Genomic DNA, 20,074 nt, shown 5'->3' on the forward strand with positions numbered 1-20,074 from the left:
CAGAACACTGAGATGGAAAGGAGTCAAAAGGTCTCGAACACCCTCTTCCCTGTCAGAATATGAAATGACAGCAGCTTTAGTTTTAGACTGAGTTGGCGTTTGTTCATGATGTATGAATCAGGGCAGCCTTCATTCTGGAAAACAGAACAAGCTCACAGCAGGCAAGAGTGGAACACTAGCTTTTACAGAGTGGAAAAGTAGAAACACAGCTACATGGGGAAGAAAAAGAAGCCCACTAACATTAGGTGACTTTGGGTTACTTTCCTGTAAGAATTACAGTTACAGGGACTTTCTTATGCTCACCCACACAGAGTAGAATCTATTGTTTGCTAAAGAGAAGCAAGAGTAGCTATCTCTGCCTTCAAAAGCTCCAGTTATGGGACATCTAGCACAGGAAACTCCAGTTTGGACTGGTCAGCTGAGGCCTGTTGCAGGAGCTCAATCCAAAACAATTCCATACATTTTAAAGTTCAAGCTCACACAGTACATAGCATCCACTTAACACATTTCTTAGTCTGTTCAGAGCATCATAATAAATCATAAAAGACTGGGAGATTTAAATGACAGGTATTTATATCTTAGTTCTGGAGGCTGGGAAGTTCAAGATCACAGAGTCAACAGGTCCCATCTGAGGTATAGCTGGCCATAGCAGAGAGAGAACAAACAGCTTTTTATGTCTTTTTGCTACAGGCCCTGATATCATCACGAAGAGTCTATCCTCATGGCCAGTCCCCACAGCTTCAATCGCCACCACACAGGGCAAGTGGCTTCAGCATTTGAAAATGGGCACAAATTTTCTATCCATAGCATCATCCTATGCCCATCCCTTTCTGAGAATCTTCTTAATGTCCAAAAGGCCACCAACTAGAGGGATCTTGAGGATGCATTGGTAGGAAGAGGGCCGGGTAATTTGTTACAGAGCCCTCTAAGAACAGTGTCCTTTGAGAACAGGATCCTCTCGGGTGGGCTATCAATTCTTTCCATTACTTGCCTCAGAATAGCAGCGGCTTACCAAACTCAATCCAGTTTTTACCTGGTTTTTCTTATTTGGAGTACAGAGAGGAGCCCCTTCTAATGTACAGAGTCATAGATGTGGCAAAGCTCAGCCAGCAGATTCCTAAACCAAAGTGCAGATACTGTCTGAGGAGCTCTCCCTTCAGCAATGGGCAGGGAAGAATGACCCACCCGTGAGCAGACTATGGGACTCATTTTTTTTTCTCTTTCATAAAACCAAGACTTGAATTCAGGAACATCTAACTCAGACCCAGAACAACTTAAAAAGGTTCCTTGGAAGGAAGCGGATGTCTGAATGGGACTAGCATAGGCCATTCCAACCCATCTCTGTCCTGGTCTTTCTTAGGCTAAGGCACAGCCACCAAGTCAACTTAGGCACTGGGCCAGAAGCATTCTGTTTTCATTTGGAATCCTGTGCATCTAACCCATCTGGAAATCTAGAGTGGTTGATGGCAGCATCAAAACATGCCTTAGGATGATGAGTGATGGCTTCCCATTCAGTAACTCGGGACTCATCTATACCTCTTGAGCTCAGGGCTTGAAGTCCCAGTGTCCTTACAGCCCTTATGCTGTGGAGTAGGCCATCCTGTCCTCATCTAATGGCCCGGAAGCCAGGTGGGAATGGTCACGTGGGTTATAGGCTTAGGTAGCAGTTAACCCATGGTGTCAATCTGACAAGCAGTGAAATCAGAATTCCTCCTGCATTTTGGGATGAAAAGGAAGGACAAGCACAGATCCTGGATGGGATTTCAGTAGGCAGGACACCAGCCACTCACACTAAGATTTACAGAACACAAATTCCAACCTCCAAATACTATTGCACACAGCCATGGTTGTATGCTTCTGAAATAGGTTTGTGTGGGTCCATTTAGGCCTGCAGAAGCCTGGAGGCATTGAGACATGAAGCATTGTGACCAGGAACTCTGGAAAAGACTTTCCTCCAAATCCTTGAGATGCCCCTCCTTTGAGGAGACAATGACATTGACAAAGGAAACCTATTTAATGTATATTTCAATGAGTTTGTTCTTTTATTCATGCAAGGGATAGATAATATGTCATCTTTGAGGGAGGAAGGGAGGTCTCAGACAACAGTTTGAAACTAGCTGCCCTATTTGTGAAGCCCAAGGTTCAGCATTTTCTTTTATTACTCTCTCAAGGCCCTAGGGTTCAACTTTGTGAATTGTGGCTCTGTAATCACGTCTTCCTAAATAAACTTAAAAGGAGACCTGTCAAGTGAATTGGTATATGATGCTCTGACTATGGAACAAGCCCATTACAGGGCTCAGTCCAGAGCTCGCAGTTGCGTTATCCTTTCTTCTCCATGACAGCACAGTGGGGCATCCCTTAGGAAGCATTCAGTTGAGAGAATTTAAGTAGTCATCACTTCTAAAGTCATGAATTTATCAAGGACAGGCTTATGTCACCACCTAAGTAGCTCTGCTGCCCTCTTCTAAGATGTGAGCTCTTACAAGCAGAGCAATAGTCTGACTGAATTGATGAATACATGAACTAAATGCATCTCATGGCTGTTTTCTGTCATCTCAGCTAGAGAAGGAGGGATTAGCATGAGCACATTGCCAGCACGAGCACAAAGAGCTGGGAAGGTCACATGACTAAGGACATACTAGCGTCGAGTAGCATTACCAGAGCTGGATCCAGGTCCACGCTCTATGAGTGTGTGTGCCACAGCCTTCCATCTGCTGAGGTTGGTTGTTACTAGCTTGGCTCCAGTCACTAGTGCTATGTGTTTCCATGTTTATTACCTTATATCACCCTGATAACCTTGACACTTTTCATAGATGGCATAAGACTGAAGTTCAAATCTATTACGTAAGCTGCCCAAGCAGCCGTGTAGCACAACTTCTAGTTGGTGTTAATAATAAAAACTGGGAGTCAGATATTGGGGGATAAAGCTGAAAGACCAGAGAAGCAAAGCAGGCAAGCTACTAGAGAGTTCAAAGGGGCAATCCTGTCTCAGCATGACTGTAGTGTGACTGACTCCTGTCTTTTCCCTTCTTATATTCCTCCCTAGTGCTGGAATTAAAGGCTTACACCTGGCCTCAATAGCTAACTAATATGGCTGTTGGGACTAAAGGTGTGTGCCACCACTGCCTCACCTGTATGGCTGACAAGAGTGGCTAGCTTTGCATTCTGATGTTCAGGCAAGCTTCATTTGTTAGACCACAAACAAACTATCCCCCACACAGAAGGCAGTATCTGTGCTCTCCTTAACAGACTTATTCATTGATAGGGCTGGGGAAGGAAGATGAATGGCTCACTTTGGAAGGAGTCTATGTTCTTTTGGTAGTTGACTCTGTAAGCAACATGAGTTGATACAGTCTGATGTGTAGGAAGGAAGTATGTAGAAACAGAACCGGTCATATTATAACCTTTTCCTAATGAGATCTCTGAGCAAATTGTATGTACAGAGGACAATGGCTGGCAATGAAACCTTAAAACCAATTTCCTCAGTCTACTCTAGAATGATATAAGAAAATAACTTAAATGAGCCAGTATGTAATGTCTAGTGTGGATACATTCTGATTCATACATGGCACCTATTTACTGTGTCCTCAAATGGTAGAAGAAGGCAAGACAGCATTCTGGAGAAACCTCTTTTGTAAAGGACACTAGTGGCACTCATGAGGGCGCCACTTCCACGACTTCACCATCTCCTAGAAGACCCACTTTCTGCTACCCCCTGTTAGGTGTTAGGATTTCAACATGAGCATTGAGGAAACACGAATAGACTATAGCAGTATCTAAAGCACCCCCTGTAGGGTAGCAGTTAATCCAGGCTGTGGAGATCTCTTTTTCTTTAGGAAGTAGTCAGGAGGAATCCAGGCTAGAGCTGAGCTTGACAGGTGATATGATCAGCCAAGAGTAAGGAGGAGCTGACCTTCCGGTCCAGGGAATGTAGCCACTGGCCCCTGATATGTCTATGCTTATGGAAGAGGGTTGTCTAAAGACAACACATTTCTACAGTTTGTAATGGATATGTGAGAGAGGCATTCTGAGTGAAAGTACTATTATAATTAGTTCACATATTGGTCTGAATATTTAAAATGTTTCCTGCCATGACCTTGTCCCAACCTTTGGCTGCTATGGTAATGATCATCTGGTCTGAAATGATGGAGGTATGCTTCTGATTTCCTTCAGGCTTGGTTTAGAGCGAGGAACAACAGCAAAAGAAGCCTTAGACGTCATTGTGTCCTTGTTGGAGGAGCACGGACAAGGTGGGAATTATTATGAAGATGGACTCTCCTGCCACAGCTTCCAAAGTGCATATCTGCTGGTGGATCGTCATGAAGCCTGGGTGCTGGAGACTGTGGGGAAGTATTGGGCCGCCGAGAGGATCACAGGTGAGGGGTTGCAGGATAGAGTTTTAAGGATAGGACAGGCGGAGGTGATGTTGGTCAGACAAGCTGGGCTGGCTCAGAGGAGCTACGATGCTGTGATGCATCCTCTCGTCTTTAGGCTTAGGCATGCCTCTCCCCTCCAGGTATCTGTTTCCAGAGATAGACATGGGGTCTCCTGAGTCCTGTGAAGGACTATTCCTCAGCAAGTACATGCCTGACTTTCTACACTTCCTGTTTGCTTTTTGGGCATATTTAGCTTTGAATACAAACCATGACTATGAGTTAGGCAAGGGAATGGGGGATTCTTCATTCATAAAAGGTCAACAAACCCCTTGTCACTCCCAGATCCATTGCTACTTAACTGTTCTTCTAAAATGGGAACTTGTGTCTATGAAGACTATTGAGTGCCACTCAGGGCCAACCAGGTCATATGGCTGAGACTCCGTCCCTAGAAGAGCATGGACTTACTTGGCCCTGTACATGAGAAGTGTCACTCTAGTTCATGTAGCTTCTTGCTTCTGGGACAGGAATTGGACAGGGTGGTGGGACAGTGTGCCACCAACCCAGCACCCTCCTTCAGAATCCCAATAGCATAGGGTGCTAGAATCCTTTAAAGGGCTTCTAAAAAATGTTCCAAAGAAATCTGGTCAACAGCAGTTCCCTTACAACCCTTGGGACAGCTTGAAAACTGCACATCATGGGCACTGCCATCTTCCCCAGCTGAGGTCCAGGTAGCCCCAACTAGTGCCCCGTCATGCTTGTGTCTTGTTGAACCTCTACACGGCTGCATATTTTTCAGCATATTTTTTTAGTATGAAGTCTTTATCAATTAATTATGAAAGCTATTAGATATGCAACCTGTTCACCACCCTAGTTTTTAGGTAATCAGAACCAAATCTGATCTGAGCCAGGTCTTGTATGGTCACTGGGAATCAAACCTGATTTTGTGCACAGGTTCCAGTGACCAAAGCTCCCCCCAAGACTAGTGTGTGTTCTCTGTACAAAGTTGCTCTGCTGAGACCAAGAAGTCTAGACCAGTTTCCTGTGTGTGTGAAGACTGTTTGCTCATTCTAACAGGATGTGGAATGGGCTGACAAAGCCACCAGCAGCACAGGGAGGTTTTCTGTCCTTGTGCCCAGCATACATCTCTCAGGGCCTATGCGTGCTCCTTTCCCAAGCCTTAGAGTGTTTGTAAATCAAAAGCCCCTCCTCGAGACCTCCAGCTCTCCTTCCCTGCAGGAACTTAAAACTCCTTTACAGAAACCCTCCTAAAATAAAGTAATGTTATCAGATGGCTCTCTCAGGAAGGCGGGTGGGCTGTACTTCAAAGCCATCCAGTTGCTTTTAAGTAGACTCTAACACTTTTTGATCTGCAGCTACATTTCAGAAGCTGAACTTTCTCCAAAGCATCACTTATAAAAGTCCTTCTCTACAAAACACATGTTGTTTTTTCACTAAACATTTTTTTCAGCATCCTTTTTTTTTTTTTAAATCATTGATTTTCTTTTCTCTGACCCCAGCAGCACTGTGATTGATGTTGGAAAGGAGTTAATACACTCTGTCCTCAAAGTTCTGATTCTTAAAAACAAATGTCTACTATAAATCAGCCCTCTAGGAAAATAACATCTGTGGAGTATAGAATAACGTTTCTTTGAATAGCTTAGTGTGAATGGTATCAAAGTCACTTTTTTGGACCATAACTGTTTTCTGTTGCCTAATTAAATTTTGTATTAGCGATACCCTCTGTAAAAAATGAATGGCCAACGACCAGTGCCTCTCAGTCAGGAGTGCATATTTTGGAGGTGTAAATCATCAAAGCATCCTGGGAAAACTCAGTCCAGCTGATGTTGCTTCTAGGGACCCAGAATCAGGTGGCTGTAGTGGATTCAAGCAGTAAGAGGTCCATTGTAGCTTCTTCTTTCATTCTTACTTCATCCTCCAAAAAACTGGAAGCTCAGCATGCTTCCCGGGAACAGCCACTGTGAACAACCCTTTTGAGCTAGCAATGGTAACCTGGCCTCCACAATCTAGACAGCCCTTTGACGTTTAGGGACCAAGTCACCCTTCATCTGTGTGGGTGTGTGGTGGTGGGGGTTGCAGAAGTGCTCCTCTAGGAGGAGGAACCTGTGAATGTTGTGGTTCTCAACCTTCCTAAAGCTTCGATCCTTTAATACAGTTCCTCATGCCGTGGTGTTCCCCAAGCATACAATCATCTTCATTGTTACTTCATAACTGTAATTTTGCTAAAGTTATGAATCATAATGTAAATATCTGATATTCAGGATATCTGGTGTGCAAACCTCCGTGGGGTCACAATCCACAGTTTGAGAACCATTGCTGTAGCAGAATCACATAAGGATTCCCCAAGTCTCGTAAGCACAGCAAGACAGTCCTTTCAAAGGACTGCTCAATTTTCCTGTAAACATGAATGCTTGGGGCTTACGTAGTTCAAATAAAGGGCCTCAAGTGTTTTATTTTGTTTGTGAATTTTAAGACCAGTAAAGCTCAGATGTCCCTCTAAGCTGTGATAATGTCTGATGGAGACAGGCTGAACCTTTTAGGACGTTTCCTGGAGTGAGGACCAAGGATTTCATGTTTCTCACCTCAGAGATGGTCCTGATTCCTCTGTGTAGTCCTGAGAGTCCTCCTGCTAACCACACATCAAACTCTTTGCAGAGGGAGTGAGGTGCATCTGCAATCAGCTTTCACTCACCACTAAGATGGATGAGGAACACCCAGAACTCAGGACTTATGCTCAGAGTCAAGGCTGGTGGACGGGAGAGGATGAATTCAACTTTGCCCAGGTTTTTTCTCCAGCTGATGACCATGTGGACTGCTGTGCAGGCAAAGCCTGCTTAGAAAAGCAAGAGGGTAAGTTGACCCATCCCCTACAATTCTCCCTCTATGCTCGTTGATTCTTGACTGAACTTTAGAGTGTTGACAAAGAGGAGGAGTTGAGAGTAAGCCTTGCATGTTAAAGACCAATTTATATCTTCTGTCCTTGGCGTGCAGCAAGGAGACAGCATGTATGTGTTACATGCAGCTTCCACACCTGTAGGAACCTGTGGGGGGTTTCTTATTCCCACTGATATGAGCTTGCTGTCATATGATCCCTTGTGGGACTCACTGCAGCCTTCCTTACAGCTCCAGAAACTTGGGAGAACCCCTCTTCCCCAGCTCACTTAGCCTGCAGGAGAAGCCTTCTGCTCATTTTGAGATCTTCCCTTGATGCCTGGGTTCTGCTTCTATCCGTGAACTTCTGCAGTGGACTGTCAAACTGGATTCTCTTTCTAATCCATTTAGCAATGCCTGACATCATTAAATTCTGATTAAGAACCCATATTTAGGTAAATGTGTTGAATAAATAGCTCCTCGTTTATATGTGTGAATAGAAACTGCCCCCGGGCCTATAATGGTCACATTTTGTATTTGCTAGTTCTCATGCATATCTGTCAGTCAAAAGATCATTTAGAACTAATGGCTGCAAAGCATGTCCTCAAACAGCCGCTTCTCTTGTGAATAAAATTTTATTGGAAAACAGTCATATCATGCTAGTCAGTTTTCTTATCACTGTAGCAAAATTCCAGAGATTAAAAAAGAAATGATTCAGGAGAAAAGCTTACTTTGAGTTGTAGATTCAGAGATTTTGGTGCATGATCAGTTACTCTATTGCTTTTGGGTCTGAGGCAGGAACAGGTCTCACAGCTGTGGAAGCATGTTGAAGAAGCTGCTTGCCTCATGATGGCCAGGAAGCAACAATGAAAGCGTGTGTGGGGTAGGGTGGGCAGAGTCCCAATATCTCCTCAAGACCCCCAAGTAGCCCATCTTCCTTATATTAGGTAGGACCCCATAGCCTGGGAACCAAACCTTCAGCCCTTGGGCCTTTGGAGGACATTCCAAGTCCAGCTGCAGCTCAAATTCACTTCATTATGTACTGCCTATGGCCACCTTTGTTCTAAAGCATGGAGCTGGATTGCTATAGGGACAGTGTGATGGAGAACACATGGTCCAGAGGCTTAAAATAGCTTCTGTCTGGTTCTTTAAGAAAATGTTTTCTGATCCTTGATGTAGAATATTGCTTTGGGATTTTGCATGATTACACATAAATTTGGGGAAGTATTCATTTTTAAGTGGGAATTCTTGAAAAAGTTCTAAAGATTTTAAGCTAAAACAAAACTAGTGATGAAATTATCCTGCTCAAACATCAGCCCTAAATCAGCCCTAGTTAACCAGAAGCAGAGGGTGGAAGAGCATATTATAACTCCAGGGGGTGCCACCTGCCCAGTCCAGACTGGGAAACCAGAGGAAACATGGCAGGGACTAAGCAAAGCAAAGCAATACAAGGCAGAAGATGTCAGAGATGTACCAACCTGTTAGAGACAGATTCAAATTAATACGACAGTTACTTGTGAGGCAGGAAATCCAGACATTGGGTAGGTAATGAAATCAAAGCCATTGCTGATATTTTTTTTAAAAATATAAATAGAGACTTACAAAGAGGACCTGCAACATACTTTGTGTACTCAGGCTAAAAGTGGGGTTGTCAGCTTGAATGCTTGTTTTTGGCACTTTGGGGAGAGGGTTGAGGAAGAGTGAATTTATTACAGGTTCCAACCTGAAACCTGGAGTCCCAGGCTGGCCAGCTGCTTCTTCACACAGCTACTGTGTTTTGGTTTTGGTTTCGTTTGGTTTTGTATTTTAAGAAAGGTTTCCCTATGTAGCTCAGGTTGTCCTGGAAATAACTATGTAGCTCAGGCTGACACCAAATTAGTGCTCCTCCTACGTCAAAGCCCTGAATTCTGAGAGTATAGGCATGAGCCACCACATCCAGCCGAAAGGCTGCTTTATGGATATATCATAGCCACAGGAGGACATGATGGGATGGGGTCAGGGGTGGCCAGGGACTTAATCCACTCATCTGCATTACAGCCAGTAGTCCTAAAGACCGAGCACTCTACACGCTCCTCTGTGTGTTTCACACTGCAGAGTGGTCATTCTTCAAATAGTATCTGTACCCCGAACAGCAAGCACACATGAAGGTAAGAGTGTGGGGGGCCATGTTAGCCGCCACACAGTTTCTTGTGTGTGTTCAGTTGTTGCACTAGTTGAGGTAGAACTAAGGCTACAACAAAGAGATCTGAATTAATATGACTTAAAGGAAATGGAAGCTATTTCTTTCCTGCATTAGTGTGTATATGGATAGAGACAGTCCAGGGCTGGGGATTTTTCTGTTCAACTCTGGGCTGCAGTGTGTGAACCCCTTGTTGACCTCTCCCAGCCGGCAGGAATGCGGGAGGAAAAAGTGAAGGGCAGAACATGGATGTGACCAGAGATGTGCATACGTCATTTCTGCTCCCCTCCCATTGGCCAGAGTGTATCGGGGCAAGTGGGAATCACGTTCAGTAGTTGAAGAGTAAAGAGAGAAAAAAAAGTCAGTTTTGGTTGCCAGCCTTCACAGTCATTTCCCCCCCCCTCTCTCTCAGAAAGCATCACTGTGCAAACAATGATTAACATCTTACGAGACAAAGCCAGCGGGGTCTGCATAGACTCCGAGTCTTTCCTCACTACTGCCAGTATTGTGTCTGTCCTGCCTCAGAACAGAAGCTCACCGTGCATCCATTACTTCACCGGGACCCCGGATCCTTCCAGGTTAGTCTAAAACACATCAGATGGGCAGAAGGTGTGAGCTCCTGGCCATGCCCTTCCCTTGGATATTCTTCTCAGTTCTCAGCATGGGCATGTAGCACAGGAGCTGTGATTGGGTGGGGTGCAGCCACAGTGTTCATTCTAGTCATGGAACCCAGTTATTGTTGAGTATAGATCATGGGCCAAGCATTGTATTACAGACGAAGATGCATACAACACAGTAAGGTCCACATACAGGGATGCCCAAGGTTTACAAAGAGAACCAGTCCTTGTGAGATACTGGACAGAATGGTTCAGGGGTGGTTCATAGGGAATTACCTGCCTTTTTTTGTTTTGTTTTGTTTTGTTTTGACATGTTTTGGAGAGCTGCTTTCTGCCCATTTACTTCAGCAGAGAGGCAGTACTGCAAGTGCTGAGGGCACATCCTCAAGGAGGAACAGCCAGGATTTTGGGTCCCCTCTTTGCCACTTGGCTGTTGCATAAGTACTTTGCCTCAGTAACCTGCAGCTTTTGTAATGGGATAGTCCTAACCTATTTGTATTGCTGAGAAGACTAAACAAGACAAACTGATCATTCCTAGTAGGTTGAGCAATTATTTATAAAGACAGTAGCCCTTCTCCCTGGCAGCTTTCAGTGTGCAGTCTCAGGTCATGTTGCCAATAGCTTAGAACCAGTCAACCAGAGGCTTCTAAACCTGGGGTACATGAGGACAGTCTGAAACATACAGATGCCTTGACCCAAACCCACCTCACCAGAATGTGAGCAGTGGACCCCAGAACCTGTCAGATAGCTGATCCTCAGCAGGAAAACTTGCCTGAGACGCTGGTGTTTTCGGGTGTCATGTGGGTGGCCACTCTGAGCATTGTTTGGATGTCAGTTGTGAAGCTACTGAAGAAGACACTGCTGCTACATTTCAGTCCTTTTGTAACTGAAGTATTTTCTCCTGCTGTGTCAGGCATGTGAGATAATGCCTGGTCTTCCTCCTTTCTTAGAGACGGTTTCGGATGACACGAACACCTCTTGACCATGTAGCTTTATTTGTATCAACACCAAAAGATACTTCTAACAATACACAGTATAAGTAGTTCTTTCGTTACACTTGTCAATTGCTTGCTACATACCAAAGATTGTACTTTAGAGTAGTTAGTGATGGAGTGTGTACAGGAAAGAGGTAGCAAGGATGAGGTGAGGAAGGGCAGAAACTCACAGAGGAAGGAAATTTAAGCCCTAGACAAGGTGGGATTCAGTAGGCGCAAGAAGCGGAATAACATTAGGAATAGGCATGGCCTCCCTTCCCCTCCCCTCCCCTCCCCTCCCCTCCCCTCCCTCTCCCTCCCCTCCCTCCCCTCCCTTCCCCCCCCCTCCCTCCCCTCCCTCCTTTTCTCCTTCTCCTTCCTTCTTTCCTTCTGCTCCCCTCCCCTCCCCTTTTCTCCCCTTCACTTCTCCCCTCTTCATTTCCCCTCCCCTCCTGTCCCTGCCCCCTCCCCTCTCTCCCCTCTTCTCTCCTTTTCTAACCCCCTTCCCTTTTCTCTCCATCACCTCCCATATCTAGCCTAACGGGTCTGCACCATCAGACCCGGCTGGGTGTGTACCTTCTTGTATACCAGGCTGGTGATTACGTCAGTGCCTTCCCTACCTTCTGCTCACCAAGCTCAGCCATCCTCATGGTTCTGCTGCTCGACCTTCCCCGTGTCATCCACTCTGCACTATCCCTGCCATGCTCTCTGGATCATCCCCCACCCCTGACTCCATCTGCTCAGTCTTGATCTTATCCCCACCTTCCTCCACCTTTTGGCCTAGCAGATCCTGTTTTCACATCTTTGTGTCCAGGCTGCTCCTAATAGGCTAAGACTTGTCTCCCAAGGACTCTGTGGACCTATGGAGCTCTACAGGGCCAGTGAGAATTTTGTTTATGATTCTGGAGTGTTCTGCCAAGGTGTTCAAGGCGTACTCCTCTTTAGGAAGCAGGAGTCTTTCAAGGTGTGGGTCTTGCTAGACCACATCCCAGTGCCTAGCTATGTGGAGGACCCGCTCCACCTTTGCATAGGATATAAGACTTTTCATCTCCAGAACACTCGGAGAAAGGAAATCTATTGCCCAGGCTGAAGCAGACTGCTTAATCCAATTATAGAAATGGGTTGTGAAATCGCCTTCTGCTACTAAACGGAAACTTTAAAGTAGTTTTAAAAGAAAATTATTCACGGTTAAATTAATTGGAAAGACCTTGTAGAAGATTACAGCCCTTTGAGAAGACAGTTTAGCATTGTTTTCCGTGGTGAAACATGCCGTGTCACCCACTGTGAGTCCTCAGGACTGCAGTTAGTTCTCATCCTGTTTGGCGTCTCAGTGCTTCTCAGTACTTGGGCATGCTGAACACTTAGTCTTTTGTCATCAGTTACTGTAATCAAGGCGCTTTCAACTGACTTCTGCCAGTATTAACATGTAGAGATGTTTCGAGAAAATGAATTGCTCCTCCCAGTTGATATCAGGACCAGTGGAAAGGCTCTGCCTGGGTTCTTCTCTGTCATGTCCACGCATTCATCCGCAGTTCTTAGCTGGCTTTCACAAACGACTTTTCCCTTCATCCCTGAATTTTCTATGCCTCCTCCTCTCATGTGCCAGGCACTGTGTAAATTTGAGAGTGAAAGAAGCAGCAGAGCCAGCACTTGAGTGCTTGAGGGAGAGGCAATGGCTCGGCCCGTTAATCAAGTTTATCGAGAAGACAGATTCTACCATGTTGCTCAGCAGGCTCTTTACTTACTGACAGTGTGATGCTGGCTGGCTTTGGGGAACCAGCTCTGACTCGGAGGAGCCATTTGCTGAGAAATCAGTACTTGATGCTCCACTGATGTGACCGGTTGGGAGGGAAAGAACATTTAGAGAGGTACCTAGGCTCTTTAAGACTGTCAAGTGTAGACTTCGGAGGTATGTGGCAGCCTCAGAGAGTACTTGTGCTCATCAATGACAGCCCACGCACTGTGACGGCTTTGGTGGCTCTAAATGGGCCACAGAGAGAGTATTTATACATCTGAAGCCGGCAAACACCATAAATCTGAGTTTATTTTTGAGAGGTGTAGTTGTTAGACTGGAACAGCACTGAGAGGCCATGGATGTAGGCAAAGCCCACACAGACTCAAGGATGGGGAAACCAAAGGGGAGAAGATGCAGTCACCTCAACAGGAGAGATGATGCTGAGAGACAAAAGGAATAGCACCCCCAAGGATTGGCCCAAATTGTACCCTTGGGGTAACTGTTAGCCTTAGGTGGTACCTATTTGTTCCTAGAGGAAGTACAAAAGGCCTTTGGGTCCACAGGGCACAACTGGCACTATGTGGAGTGGAGGGCCCTGGACCAAATGGCACCCACATCCTGTTCAATTTCATTCAGAATTCCTCGTATGCCATCGCTCTCCTCTTGCCCTATTTTACTTCTGACCTTCCAAAATGCCTCCAAGCTCTGGCTCTAGCCCACTGTCTACAGGGCTGTCCTGTGCTCCCCAAGTTCAGCTCTCCTTCACAGTGCTCCTATGCAATGTTCCTTTCCAGTGCTCCTGGACAATGTCCCCAGTGCTCCCACACAATGACCCTTCCCAGTGCTCCCACACAATGACCCTTCCCAGTGCTCCTGTACAATGCAAGCTCTTTTATGGAGTGGTTCTGATCTCAGCAGACAGTAGGATTAGAGTGACATTGTCATATGCCCACAGATGAACCATTTAGAAAGATAACTGCCTTTAGAAAGAAACTGGTCATTCTAGGCAGGTTTTCCCCACACTGGGGTTAGGGTTGAATAGATTCATTTGAGCTAGGGCCTGTGCATTGTTCCTTTCTGTATCTCCTGTCCCTCAGGGACTTCGGTCACAAGATGAGCCCAGCATAGCCACTTGGGGAGTGTCTTTTTCTTCAGCAGGAACAAAGATGTGTCTGAGGTCAGACTGTTCAATGGCCAGAGCTATTGTTTTTTGTAGTAGTGCCTGTGTATAAAGCCAAATGGAGGATTAAGAGTGAGAAGTGGTGGGGAAAGCTTCCTTTATGTATAGAAGATCTGAATTTAACCACTTATTTGGAATGCAGTTTTGAACAAAGCACTGAACTCTGTGAGCCTCAATCATCTCACGTGTAAAATGGGGCCATTCCCTCCTTTCTGGAGCAGTGTGTCCTGGTCTGGTGTCTGGGAGGTACAGCCATGACTCAGAGAGGCAGTTTCAACTTTGACACCACCTCGTTAGTTGTGTGACCTTGCTCAAGCCATTTCTTCTTTGTGAGTATCAACATTCAAGTGCATTGAAGAAGTAGCCATCTGGTTCAAGTGTGGAAAGATGCCTGGGTGTGCCCTTATCTATTTAGAATCATAAATGTTCTTTGCATTAAAGATTGGCAAAACCCTAGAATGTTTGCAAGGTGCTGAGTGCACCTTTGTGGAATTTTCTTTGTGGAATGTGGCCCAGAGGTATAGATTACCAAACATGAATGACAGATATTTCTTCAGTCAATTATTAGCATTTTATCATAACTTTAATTATATAGTTTTGTTATTTATGTAATTTATCCATATTCAAGTTTACCATCAACCATAAATTCATGCCTCCTATTTTTAGCAGTTGAGGATGCTGACTTTTTTGGGGGGGAGGTTTCAAGACAGGGTTTCTCTGTGTAGCTTTGGAGCCTATCCTGGCACTCGCTCTGGAGACCAGGCTGGCCTCGAACTCACAGAGATCTGCCTGCCGCTGCCTCCTGGGTGCTGGGATTAAAGGCGTGCGCCACCAACGCCTGGCTCGCTGACTTTTTTTTTTTACAAACTCAAAAAGATATCTGGGGAAGATTTAGCAGTTCCAAATATTATGGGTACCTGCTCATATTTAGTGTTTAGTTTTCAAATAGAAAGCATAATTGAGGAGGCTAAACATATGGTACCCTTTGCCTTAGAAAAGCTACCTGGCACTTGGCATCATCGTTAAGTAAATTAACTTGACATTCAGCAGGTGGCGAGGGAGACTGACATTATACCGAGTTCCAACGTTTCACTCCAGTTTTTTCCTATATATTGGATGCAGATAAACTGTGGGTGCTATGAATTTACTGAAGTTGGAATGACAAGTTTGCATGCCTCACAGGAATGGGCATGGAAAAGCACAGAGCCAGCAGAGCAGTTTTAGGCACTGGAAGAAACCATAGCCACGACTTCAGTCTACTTGAGAAGCATAGAAAAACTACTGGCCTTATATCTGGCCAGATGCAGAGCTGCTACTCACTCCCATACCCAGCCTCTGTCCAGCTGTCTGTCCCTCCTGTTCTCACTCAGTTTAGAGCTGTTGGGCTGCCATGCCTGGTCCTTGGCAGGGCTCTCCCCTGAGATCAGCATGCCAGAGAACAGTAAGCAGGGCAGGGATCTCTGGAAGAGATCTCTCCTCCCCCTTGGAGTTTGGGTGGTGGAGGGCCGAGGCCGATGGACTGAGGAGACAGCATGCCACAGATGGATATCCCATGCCCTGGGGCCAGTGAGAATGGGAGAACTCATTCCAAAGAGCCTCCACTCAGTTCCGCCGCAGTTCTGTCTGTCACTGGCTCCATTTGGTGCAGCCCTGAGCTGAGTGTTTGGACTGTGTGGGCAGAAGGGTCCCTGTGCCAGCCAGGGGCTGCTGAAGCACATACACTGAGTGCAGCCATCTGAGAGCGGTGTGCCCTACGGGATAAGGTAGGTGCTCACTGCTGTGACAACTGTGTGGTCAGAGACTAGAACACGATGGCAGCAGTCTGGATGCCTGTGGGCCAGGCACACACTTCTTTCTTCCCCTCCCACTCTTCTCCCTGTGAGGTGACACAATTGGTTCAGGCAGTTCGAAGCTTTGCACTAACTCCCCCTTTACACCCAGCAGTCAGGAGAAGAGAGAGCAAAGGTCTATTTCCAAGAGGCTGCAGGAAGTGGAAGTGTATTCCGCTGTCTGTGGGTAGCATCCCTCTATTCTGGGACTTCCTGTAGTAACGGCTGAGTCGCGGGCCCTGGGACAGCCTAGCCTGGCATGTGTTGTGCTGTCTCGAAGATTTGGCTGAGGAATGGGTCAGGCTTTTTTTTTACATTTTTGTTAGTTCTTTGAGAATTTGTTTGCCCCCTCCATTTAAAAATATTATTTTAAAATGTGAGTGTGTGTTTTCCTTGCATGAATCTCTAAACACCGTATGCATATGCAGTGCCTGCAGAGGCCACAAGAGGGCATCGGATCCCTGGAACCAGACTTCCAGAAGGCTGTGAACTGCTTGTGGGCTCTGGGAATTAAACCCAGGTCCTGGGCAAGCGCTTTGGTGATCTTAACTCCTGAGCCACCTCTCCAGCCCACCTGTGCCCTCATTTTTTCATTAATTCTTGGAGAATTTCATGTGGTCTCATATTTGATAAATACGAGCATTACCTGAAAGGAGAGGAGAGTCCAAGATAATCTGTCCTTAACGTGCACTATTCACTCTCCCAGCTTGGGTACAGAGGTCTAACTGCCATTGGCATTCAGGTTAAAAGAACATGGGCCTTACTTTTTTTGCACATCCTGATAAGTGTCTCTCCCTCTTGAGCTTTTTTTTTTTTTTTTTTTTTTTTTTTTTTTTTTTTTTTTTTTTTTTTTTTTTTTTTTTCATTACTGCCTGGGAAAAGAAATCTAGAGGTCACTTATCAGCATATTGCCCATGGCAGCATCCCTGGGTTTTAGATATTATGAATCCCCTCAGGCCTTGCTAGATGCAGATTCTGACTCAGCAGGGCAGGGCTGGAAGGCCAGGCCTCAGAGGGATGTTGATTCTGTAAGTCTAGGGACATATCTAGGACAGCAAGGGACTGGTTCGTGTCCTTTTCAGGTCATAGTGTCCCTGACAATAGCAAGGGAGCTCTGGCTGCTTCAAGTCTCACATATATATGCCAGGGCTAGAAAGTCAACATCCCAGCTCCTCTTCATGGCTCCATTGAGAGGAGAAGACAAAGTGTAAACCACACAAATCCATCACAGCCCACAGAGTGTGAAAGGCTCATTTGCTCATTTTCTCCTGTTGTCATTGCAAGTGGCCCCCAGGGTGTCTGTCAGAATTACACCTCTGTCCCAGCAGGGTTTTCTTTGGATGTGGAGAGGGGAGGGGGTGAAGAACAAGGCGTTTTTCCAGCTGTTAGTCAGCTGTGGGTGTCTCTCATCCTGTATGTCTCTTTACGTGTGTGTGTGTGTGTGTGTGTGTGTGTGTGTGTGTGTGTGTGTGACCTGTTCCCAGGTCTGCACAAGTATATGTGTGCATGTACCTGGACTCAGCCATGTATTCTAAGATACACTCATCCTGCCAGGAGAATAGGAGTCAAATGGAGCAGGAGGCATCAGCCACCTTCTCTGCTCAGCCTCGCTCTCAGACAACCCGCCTTTGGGGTCACTTCCCCTTCCAGGCCTCTTGGCTTAGCCGATATCACCTTAATCTGACCTCCTCTAGTCTGTGAGATACTTCAAAGATTTTTCAAGAAAGTAGACCCTTAAGATCAAAACCGAAAACCACCGCCTTCCCAGGAGAGAAAAGGGCAGCCCTCTGTTCCATTCAAAAAATGGCTTATTCTGCCCTGTCCTGGAGCACTGTGTCCACTTGCTGTTCTTTTCCAATGAAAACGGTCTTTCCAATCACCTTCCTAGGGCAGCAAAAGCCTGGACATCAGCCTTTGTAAATGGTCGTTAGTTGTATGGAAATAACGACTGAAACATAGCGCTGTGTGGCTCTTGGCCTGCCCCTGTCTGCCTCAGTTGGCTCATGACTGGATACTCCAGGGACCACACTCAGTCTGGCTGAAGCAGCTCTCCTTTCTCCCCAGGTCCATATTCAAGCCATTCATCTTTGTTGATGATGTAAAACTTGTCCCTAAAGCACAGTCACCCTGTTTTGGTGACGATGACCCAGCCAAAAAGGAACCCCGGTTCCAGGAGAAGCCAGACCGCCGGCATGAGCTGTACAAGGCTCATGAGTGGGCACGTGCTGTCATCGAGAGTGACCAGGTGAGCCCAGAGGAGGTCCAGGGGCGATGGTGGAGGTTAACGGGAAAGGAGGCAGGGAGGTAGCTTGCACACACATCTCTCTCCTCTCCCTCTCCTTTCTAGCCCAACAGGTCTCTCTCAGAAAGAGAAGGCAGGTGTTAACTTTCCTACCAACTCTCCTGATACCAGAGAAAAGGAAGCCTCTGCTTTTGTTATTACTATGAATCTAGCAGGCAGAGCATCCCTTCCTCATCTGCTGTTAACCTCAGAGTAGCTTGTCACAGGCTCAGGCCAGCACCATTCCACATCTGCTGGGGTCCTTAGTGGTCAAACACTTGACTTAGTGTCTCTAATATGCTCAGGTCTCCACTGCAGCTGGGGTTGCATCTTCACCAACCCTTGGGTCCTGCAGCTTTCATGCTGCCCAAGCCAGTATCACGTGGGAGACCGTTAGATATTATCAAGTTTGGCTGCCAGCTTCAAATGCAGCCTTGGCCCTCTGGAAACCACCATCATAGAAAAAAAATGACATAGGGATATACACGGCATGTTTATTAATTGAGTGGTTTATTCCTTCAATAGACAATCTTTTTTGAGAACACCTACTATACTTCAGTCATTGGAAGGCAGATACAAGCCTAGCTCTTCCTCTTCAGGAAGTCAGGGTATGGTGGGAGACATAGCCATGCAGGCTAGTCATCACCACACAGATGATGGTGGTCATGCAGGGAGAAGGTATTGAATTCTGGAGGAAGGGCTCAGACTCATCTGGTGTTGAGGGAGGGAAGGGGCTCCAGAGTACAGCGTCATGAGCAATGGGGAGAGATTACCATGGGGTATAGCAATACATATGGCTGAAGGGGATGGATACAGAATGCAAGAGGCCAGAGTGCCCCAACTACACTCAGTAGTCAGGACTGTAAATGTGGGTGGATGTGGTAGGAACAGATGGCATCAGTACTGGTTTGGGTACAGAGGACGGAGTAGATAGATGGTCCTATAGTCAGGAAGCCATGTGAACCCTGGGCTGTCAGTGTCCACTGCCATGACGCATGCCATCCTGCATGGCTGTGTTCTTCCTCAGGAGCAAGGCCGCACACTGAGGAAGACCATGCTGGAGTTGGAGAAGCAAGGCTTGGAAGCCATGGAAGAGATCCTAAGCAGCCCCGAGCCCCCGGACCCTGCCGAGGTGGGGGACCTTTTCTACGATTGTGTGGACACCGAGATGAAGTTCTTTAAGTGATGTAAGCACCCTCACCCTTACTTAAAACTTCCCACCCAACTAAATTACCAGCAGAGAAACACTCTACTGTTTGAGTAAAATGAGATTTACCATGTGGCCGCCTTGTGTCTAAATGTCCCCTCTGTTCAGCTTAGCAACCCCCTCTGCTATGTAATGTGACTCCACATGCCTCTTGCTCCATTGTGTGATAATCTGTGGGCCTGAAGATGTTCTTGTATTTCAGTGACAATGGGCACCTTAGGAGAATTAGAGTTCCCTCAGCCTTGGACAGGGCTGCAGGGCCAGGCTGGTGGGAAAGACAAGAGTTGTGAAGGTCCTGGTCCCTCTCTAGATAGTGGTTTCTTCGAGGTTAACAAAAGGCTTTTGTTCATCCTGAAGGCTCTAGTGTGTGTAGATGGGGGAGAAACCCCCAGCTTTCTTCCACAAAGCGCAGGCTTATGTGTGGCTCACAGTCCCCACAGGTGTGTCTTGGGAAACAAAGCTAATGGGAAGGAACAGAGCATCCCTGGGGACAGTCCCAGATCTGCCCCAGTGTTTGTGACTCTGAAAGACCTGTCTTCTGTAAGCCATGCCATGTGTAGCAGACCAGACCTGCTTTCACGTGCAGGAGAGCTGGGCATCCATGTTAGCTGGACCTCCCCATCCAGCACGACACCCACCCGAGGACGTGATCCTGTGTAGAAATGACTTGCGATTGGATTGTCAGCAACATGCTTAAGATTCATGAAATGGCCTTGGCAGAGTTCACAACTGCAAATCTCAGCCAATGAGGGAAAGAAAAGGGACTCTTGACTGTTGAAAACACCTGGGATCCAGGCAGCACTGTCT

General features: G+C 46.3%; 1 protein-coding gene across 1 annotated transcript in view; it reads left to right on the forward strand.

Moving 5' to 3' along the window:
* The window catches only part of Scrn1 (secernin 1), a 36,751-nt gene extending 17,451 nt beyond the window's left edge, over positions 1 to 19,300 (forward strand). The window contains exons 3-7 of the mRNA XM_035449002.1: positions 4,174 to 4,376; positions 7,050 to 7,244; positions 9,857 to 10,022; positions 17,844 to 18,024; positions 19,088 to 19,300. Coding sequence (XP_035304893.1) covers positions 4,174 to 4,376; positions 7,050 to 7,244; positions 9,857 to 10,022; positions 17,844 to 18,024; positions 19,088 to 19,246 — 904 coding nt within the window. The 3' untranslated portion in view covers positions 19,247 to 19,300. The remainder of the gene's footprint in view (positions 1 to 4,173; positions 4,377 to 7,049; positions 7,245 to 9,856; positions 10,023 to 17,843; positions 18,025 to 19,087) is intronic.
* Positions 19,301 to 20,074: the final 774 nt, after the last annotated feature.

This window comes from Cricetulus griseus, chromosome 8 (assembly GCF_003668045.3).
Source record: "Cricetulus griseus strain 17A/GY chromosome 8, alternate assembly CriGri-PICRH-1.0, whole genome shotgun sequence".
Classification (NCBI taxonomy): Eukaryota; Metazoa; Chordata; class Mammalia; order Rodentia; family Cricetidae; genus Cricetulus; species Cricetulus griseus.